The sequence below is a fragment of the Halyomorpha halys genome, unplaced genomic scaffold (genome assembly GCF_000696795.3).
Source record: "Halyomorpha halys isolate HHAL.00 unplaced genomic scaffold, Hhal_1.1 Scaffold107.1, whole genome shotgun sequence".
Taxonomy (NCBI): Eukaryota; Metazoa; Arthropoda; class Insecta; order Hemiptera; family Pentatomidae; genus Halyomorpha; species Halyomorpha halys.
The window spans coordinates 1,800,144-1,808,464 of record NW_027112128.1 but is presented as its reverse complement, the minus strand read 5'-3'; the positions used below and the strand labels follow the sequence as shown (position 1 = coordinate 1,808,464).

Below are 8,321 nucleotides of genomic sequence, written 5' to 3'. Positions count from 1 at the left end.
CTATATATACATATATATAGATATATATAATTAGTATATTCGTACAGACACTTTATATGTAAGTTTTTTTCGTTAGAATAAACGGGTCACTCATAGGTCTGTATGAGATGATTACGTCATACAAAAAGTCGCCGGTAGAAAACCTTTCATGATTTCCCTTTTCAGCTATCTCGATACTCAGAAGTTAATAAAATCTTGCTGGTTTTAATTCTACGTTATGTAAATAGAGACATTTAGTGTTATTAATATAGATTAATTTAAAGTGCTAGTTGACGACATTAGGATTCCGAATAAGAAAAATAATAAGTTCAAAGAAAGTTTTAAGATACACCTGAAACGAGGGATGAAAGATCTCCTAGAAAGCCTTGATGCTGCGTTTCATACTCGGCAGTGCTGCCGATACTCTCGACCAAAAAATACTCAATCAGCGTTTTGAATGTTTAAATGTTTACTCTCTAAAGTGGCCTCGTTATATCTGCAACTGTATGGTTGTTACAATCATGATTGTACTGTTGCACTATCTCTGGTGGGACAATTGATGGTACAAGTAATGTCAGCAAATTTCACCTTAATGATCACATGCAAACCCCTTGACAGTGAACTATTGTACATTTTAAGTTATTGCAGCAAAAGTCGCAGCCACTACCATGGTGTAATTGTTTGATATTTACAGTCATGACAATAATATCGCACTGGGTCTAGTGTGATTGTTGAAAGTACCAGTGATGCAGTGAAAAACCAGTCACGTTAACTTTCGTAACCTTATCAAAAATAATCGCATCGTGATTTGGGCTCGTCCAGAAGGCGTATGTGAATTGCTTTAATCGATAATATATACGGCAATTTAGTTTTTACAAAGTTTCCATTTATTACATTATAATAATAATATATACAAATTTGTATCCATTTATATATTATAATAATTAAGTAGCTATTATTAGCTGCCACAAAAGATCGCGACTGTCTTCCACTGAAAGCTGAAAGCTGCGAAATCAATTTGTCCGAATTCGGACAAAACGCACGAACGATCCGAACACGAGGCTGGATGTGGGACCGAGCCCACTAGGCCACTATTGTTCGTCAGTTTTTGTCCAAACAGGTGCCAAGTGCTGGGATTTAGTTGTGAACGTGAGCGAAAAAGAGAGTGACAAGTGGACTGTGAAAAGATAATTTAAAAGATACGTCAAGAATATTTCGGAATGTGTCCTTTTTCATTTAAAAATAGCAGTGGTGGTTATTCGTCAATTTGAAGATCATGCCGCAAACGAGAAAATTCACCGAACTAGTAATAATTCACTGAATTCACCGAAAATCACTCTCCAGTGATAAATGTCTATTAATAGTGTTTGCAAAGAAATAATTTTTGACTGTGTTTTTAATGGATAATTAACTAATTAGATATAAATGTTTTGACCTGGGCAGAATACCCTGAATGAAGTTTTAGAGTTGTTTTAAATTATATGTTCGCAAAGTAGTATTGAGTAGATGTCCCTGAAGATGGCCGGATTGGCCGAAACGTTGGACCAATAAAAGAAATAAAGTTTTGAGACTATAATTGGATAGTATTTGAGTTATTTATTAAAAAAATCCCTAATGTTGCCTGCAGAAAAGATAAGCGGCTGCGAATTTGCACAAAAATCTTGCGTAATGTTTAATTGGTATTTTTTTGTATTAAACAACATAAATATTTCTTTTTTTTATTATTAACTTTAAATCCCATATCGGAGCTACTGGAAATCTAAGAATTTTTAATTTCTACGACCTTTCAATTTAAAAATTTGCGATAAAAAATTTTCAGAAATTTTTTTTTTCGTTTTTTTGGAGTTCTGTTAGGCCCCCCAAGAGTTCTAAAAATTATCCTTATTAAATAAATCCGTATAATGTTGCCTGCAAAAAAGATAAATGGCTGCAAAGTTGCACAAAACTCTTGCGTAATCTTTAATTGGTATTTATTTATATTAAACAACATAAATAATTCTTCTTTTTTATTAGGATTTTTGAATTTTATGTAGGAACTACTAGAACTCTAAGAATTTTTAATTTTTACGATTTCTCAGGTGAAAAATTCGCGATCAAACATTTTTGGAAATTTTTTTCTCGCTTTTTGATAGTTCTGTTGGCCCCCTCAAGAGTTCTAAAAATTATCCTTATTGAATAAATCCGTAATGTTGCCAGGAAAATAGATATACGGTGTTAAAGTTTCACAAAATACGTATTTTACACGCGGGCATTTGACCGGTATTATTGATGTTTTAAACATCAGAACTATTCCTATAAATAATCGAGAACTCTAGAACTCTTATGGATACTACTAGTACTAAAAAAAAAAAATTGAAATATTTCGAGGATGGGGGCCAACTTCACAGAGGTAGACATTTCCCCTTCCAGCCCTGCAACGTGGAGCGAAACGTTGGTTCTCATTAAATAGCTTAATGACTATTTGAGTTATGGGCGTTGATGACCTCAGGGTTTTACGCCCTAAAGCACCAGACAGCAACAACTATTTGAGTTTTTTTCCTTGACCGCGTCCGGACCATTTCCCTTTTATATATTACACACAGTCAACAAATGATCTTCCAAAAAAGAATAAAATACAAATGAAATTAGGAATTTTATGAAAAAGTCATTATTAATGAAAAACTTTGATCTTCAATTTAATTTCATAATGAACTTCCCCTGTTTTCTCTTTGGCCGTTGAAATTTTCGTAAACAGATAACAGAGAGCGCTGTAGTTCATCGTTCTTTTACAACCTCCTTGTTCTCAAGCCACGCGCTCTAGTTCAATCCCCGGTTTGCTCTGGAGGTATCCTTACCTCGTGGTCTTAGTTGTATTTGTTTTAGTATGGTTAGCGAGTAATATTATTTATAAAGTTTTACTGATTAATTCATCATGCTTGTTCTTTTTGAAACACCTGGTGGATATGCTATTTTTAAGGTAAGTGTCCTGTTTTTTAATAACAACGTGCTAACCGCATGGGCACGTTGTGTTTACAATTTATATTCAGCTTAAGTACTAATTGTGTTAATCTATAGCTACTCGATGAAAAGAAGCTTTCGAAGACAGATAATCTTTATAAGGATTTTGAAACACCAGAAGGAGCTAATCAAATGTAAGTTTACTATCTATATTTGGTCTTGTGTCTTATTGACTTTATTACTTCAACAGTTTCATTTAATATAGTATATATTTTGTTTAGATTGAAATTGAAGCATTTTGAAAAGTTTTTTGATACTACTGAAGCATTAGCATCTACCACTGCAGCTATAGAAGGAAAAATTGGCAAAACTCTTAAAAAGGTATATTCAGCATTTGAAATTTGTTCAGTTTTTCCTCTTTGCATTGACATAATTTTGTGCTTTCATCATATTAAAAAAATACTTATTGTTGTAGACACCTTTGACAAAAGGCTTTGCACTACTTCACTCCAATAAATTCATTATGAATATATATTTTCTTAGTGATGAAATTCAGGTGTTCGTTGTGGGGCAGTCAAATCTGAAACATTCATTACCTTGATATTTAACTATTAAATGTAGTACACCTGTACAAAACAAGCTCAAGTGGCAGGAATGTCTACTATTCTGAATTCTGTTGTACACTATTGATTTTACTGTTTTTATTAGTTCGGAAATGTGAACTCCATGAGTGTAAATGTATTCTTTACAGTGAAGGTTGGACCCATAATAACTTTATTTAATAACTTACTCTAAAGCAAGCAGTATAAGCGAGTTTTCAAGTTCCTGTTGATCGATCTTGTTTTGTATAGTTGAACCACACTTGTTATTGAGGCATACATCAGCATCTAAATAAGTGCCTGTTTCATTTCCAGTTGCATCTGTACCCTTATTAGTATCATAAGTATTTATTTGGTGATGTGTGAGAATGTGGATATTTTAATGTTGTATTGTATTGTGAGTGATTGATTTCTGAATTTTTTTTTAAATATTTTCAGTCTTACTTCTATTACTTCTGTCCTCGTTTTTTGCTTATGTACACCTTCATTTATTCTTTTAAAAGTATTTGTCTGATTTTTTATTCTTATTTTTCTAATATTAAGGATGTAATTTTAGGCCCTAAAAACTGTATTCAAAGAAGCTCATGAAGAAATTCTTGTTGCTGATGCTAAACTTGGAAATGCTGTTAAAGATAAATTTGATGTGCCTGTTGTCTCGAGTTCCCCTGTCCAAGAGCTGATGAGATGTATCAGGTCACAGACAGAAAGCTTACTTTCGGGTCTTCCAAAGAAAGAGTTCACAGCAATGGCTTTAGGTCTTGCACACAGGTAATACATTTTCAAATAATAGTTAATCTAAATTCTTCCTCATAGTAATAATTTACACATATTTTTTGATAAATTGATTATTATTATTTATTATTATATTATTTACAAATAATAAATATTTTATGTATTATTTGGTATGTAACTATTATTTCACTGGTTACTCCATCTCCACATAAATTTTTATTCTTATATATGTATACATTGGCAATATGCTGGATTCAGGAATTAAATCTTATGATTTTTGAATTGAAATGACTTAATGAATTTATGAGATATTTCATAATTGTTATTTTATATGATTCTTCCCATAAGGTAAATAAATTTCCTGTCAGGCTTAAAATCTTTTCTGTTTTACTGTGGTTATGAGTAAACCCTGTGAGTTCTGAAGCCTTCCCGGGGTCCACCCAGCCTTTTAAATTAGATACTAGTCAGACCCCATTATTATTGGTTAAAATTCAACATTTGTTCTCTTGTATGTATTTTGTGGAGGCTTCCTTGGAAACCAGTTCACTTTTTCTGAAAGAACTGAAAAACTATTTGTAGGTAAAAAAATAAAAGTATCTCTTAAGGACAGTGTGACCATTTTTGAAAATAAAACCAGATTTGCTGTCTTTAAAAGTATTGGATGCTATTGTGATTTTGTTTTCTCTTTACTTTTTCCATATACATTACCATATAATCACACGTTTCCTTTTTTTTAAAGGACTTTATATTATGATTTTCAAGAAGTATATTTTTTTGTATTGCTTTGTTTTAAATAATAAGGCTGATTTTGTTTTTTCCTATTTCATATCTCTAAAATCGTTGTTAATACAATTTCATATTGTTCCAGTTTTTAAACAGTTGTATGACTTGAAATTTATTGTAAATAATTTTACATTTTCTGTTGCACATTTTGCCAACTTTTGTTGGTTATTAACTATGAATTTCAGAATCTTTGTTCATAATAAAACAAATTAAAAATTATAGTTTGTAAAAAATGTATACCAGTAATAGACTAAAAGTGTTACTTTTCTGAAGGCAAACAGAAATTCTAGATATGCATTCTATTCATTCTAAAACTAATTTATGAATATAATTAGGAATAATAACCATTTTCATAATTCAAAAGTTTAACATAAGAACGTCAACACATTAATTTTTAAAGTTTTGTCCGTTAACTTAAAAAATAAAATTTCAATCATATGAGATAGTCAGTTAGATATTGGACTGCTCTTTATCTAGTAATAATCTATTTTCAGAAAAAAAATTTTGGTTAAACATTGTCGCTCTGCCCTTGATTAGGTCAATATTTGCAAAGATACAGCAAATAGTCTTTCATTCTGAGGAAATTCATGTGAGTAGAACTCACCACATCTTCAAGATGTGGCAATATTCTCAGAATGCGACATTATCATCTGGCAATTTTTCAATTGTTATTCCTTTGATGTGCAGTCATAAGGGCCTGTCACTTTTTGAGCATTTGGAGATTATGTTTATTATCACCAAATCAGAGCTACTGGTTGGTAATAAGGTATTTAGGCTTCAGATAGACTTTCTACTATATTGTTTTATAAAAATAACAATTACAAAAATATCAATAATTTGATTTTACACAATGTTTTGAACTTTGTTTTTGCTCTTCTGAAAATTCACATTTTTTACTTAAGCCCTTATGGCCATGCATCAAATATCAAATATTTATTTCCTGATGTCATTAATAATTAATTTTAATAATAAATCATTGTGTTAAGACAGTGTTTTGGTTTTTATTGCCTGAAGAATCTTATTTGAGATCTTGTGACTAGATTAAATTACTCATTGCCAGAGAACTATACATGAAAGATTTTATTGTATTTTTATGAATTGAAAAAAAAAAAAAAAAAAAAATGTTTACACTGTTTAAATATAAGATTTTACTTTTTGTTTTCATTTCATTTATTTTAAATATGATTATTTCAGCCTGTCTCGCTATAAGCTCAAGTTTTCTCCTGATAAGGTGGACGTGATGATAGTGCAAGCAATTGGTTTGCTTGATGATCTAGATAAGGAGTTGAACAATTATATAATGAGATGCAGGGAATGGTACGGATGGCATTTCCCCGAACTTGGGAAAATTATAACAGACAACCTTGCATTTGTGAAAATCGTCAAACTAGTCGGTGAGTTATATTTTTTCCTATAGATATCAGTTGTTTTTACTGAGCCCAAAGAAATTCCGTTTTTGAGTCTTAGAGTCGCTGCCTGGTAAATTCATTGCCAGATAGTGCTAAAGAACTCATATATTAAAATTTTTGTTTATGCATTGTATTGGTTATTTTCAGCCTTTACAATCACCAAGCAAAATACATACTAAAATCAATAGCATGATTCGACCTTTCCTTCATATCAGGAAGTGTTTGTTATCAATGTTTTTACTGAGCCCAAAGAAATTCCATTTTTGAGTCTTAGAGTCGCTGCCTGGTGAATTCATTGCCAGATAGTGCTAAAGAACTCATATATTAAAATTTTTGTTTATGCATTGTATTAGTTTCTTTATGCTTTTACAATCACCAAACAATATACATAAAAATATTAATGTATGATTGATTAGGTACCTCCATTGTAAAGAGAATTAGCTCATTACCCGAGAATTACCAGTTAAAGAAACTTTCTTAATGCCAATGGGATATAAACTTGCTTTCTTGAGTCTTAAGAGTCGCTATCTGGTGGACTAATCTCTTGATAGTGCTAAAGAACTCATATATTAAAATTTTTGTTTATGCATTGTATTGGTTTCTTTTTGCTTTTACAATCACCTAACAAAATACATAAAATGTCTTAATTAAAAGTTTTGGGAGCACCCTTTATAGTGATCAATTTTCTCTAAAAAGAAGGTCAGGAACATTTAGAAAAAAAAATTTCTCTGTAACAAATGGTTTGTGTGAAGGCCAACAGCTTGGAGGGAAAAGACACTAGAAAATTAAATGTACATTTTTCATAATTAAAAAAGAAAATAATGTGTTCACAGTTCTATTTGTACACCTCCAAAAATGTTTTTCATTTCTCGCAAAATATCAATTTAGGCATTTATGATCTTTTAGTGTCAACACTCCAATTTTTATGTTAAAAAATGAAATTCTTTTTTTTTTTAATTTTATGAATCACTTGTGGTGAACTAACCTCCAGGTGGTGGCTACTTTGTGCATGTACATTTAAACATTTATGCCATGATTGAATTGTCCATTGTATAAAAAACTAGCTTTTTACCTATTCTTTAATTTTAATGAATTCTGCTTGAAACATATAGATTAAGTTACATTACCCGAATTTTAAGTCTGCTAGGTCTTGAACAAAAACATTTTATGAATTGTACTCATAGGCTTAAGATGTTTGTCACTATTCAACAACAGACCCCTCATAAATATCAGGTCTATTGGTCTTTCAACTTAATGTATTAAATGACATAGAGCAAAACAATTTTTAACATTCTTTCCCAACATTGCATATAACATTTTAATTTTAATGACAATTATTTTATGGCTCCAAATAATATGAAGTTTAGCCTTGAATTTATTTTGAAGTTTTCCTGTATAAAACAAAGATTTTAGATCCTCAACCATTTTGTATTAAGATGGTGCATAGGAGGTATGATATTCCTTTAAAACCTACTTAAGGTTCTATAGTGCCTGAAAAATAATTTAGTTCCAATTATTTCAGGTGTTTTTTCATTAAATGTTTGGGGTTACATGGACATGTGTTAATGTAAATTATTTTTGAGTCTTAGAGTCGCTACCTGGTAAATTCATTGCCAGATAGTGCTAAAGAACTCATATATTAAAATTTTTGTTTATGCATTGGATTGGCTTCTTTCTGCCAGTACAATCACCAAACAAAATACATATAAATATTGATAGCATAATTTAGCCTTTCCTTCATATCAGGAAGTGTTTGTTATCAATTGTTTTTATTGAGCCCAAATAAGTTCCATTTTTGAGTCTTAGAGTCGCTGCCTGGTGAATTCATTGCCAGATAGTGCTAAAGAACTCATATATTAAAATTTTTGTTTATGCATTGTAT

General features: G+C 30.8%; 1 protein-coding gene and 2 non-coding genes across 3 annotated transcripts in view; all 3 read left to right on the top strand.

Annotated features, from left to right (window-relative positions):
* Nucleotides 1–2,762: 2,762 nt before the first annotated feature.
* nop5 (nop5 ribonucleoprotein) overlaps nucleotides 2,763–8,321 on the top strand; it is a 10,881-nt gene continuing 5,322 nt past the window's right edge. The window contains exons 1-5 of the mRNA XM_014415886.2: nucleotides 2,763–2,935; nucleotides 3,034–3,110; nucleotides 3,198–3,297; nucleotides 4,072–4,283; nucleotides 6,225–6,424. Of these exons, the coding sequence (XP_014271372.1) occupies nucleotides 2,891–2,935; nucleotides 3,034–3,110; nucleotides 3,198–3,297; nucleotides 4,072–4,283; nucleotides 6,225–6,424 (634 nt within the window). The 5' untranslated portion in view covers nucleotides 2,763–2,890. The remainder of the gene's footprint in view (nucleotides 2,936–3,033; nucleotides 3,111–3,197; nucleotides 3,298–4,071; nucleotides 4,284–6,224; nucleotides 6,425–8,321) is intronic.
* Nucleotides 6,486–6,615, top strand: LOC112210105 (small nucleolar RNA SNORA3/SNORA45 family). Its single transcript, XR_002944993.1, has one exon. It is a non-coding gene; the product is annotated as a small nucleolar RNA SNORA3/SNORA45 family (small nucleolar RNA).
* LOC112210103 (small nucleolar RNA SNORA3/SNORA45 family) lies at nucleotides 8,017–8,146 on the top strand. Its single transcript, XR_002944991.1, has one exon. It is a non-coding gene; the product is annotated as a small nucleolar RNA SNORA3/SNORA45 family (small nucleolar RNA).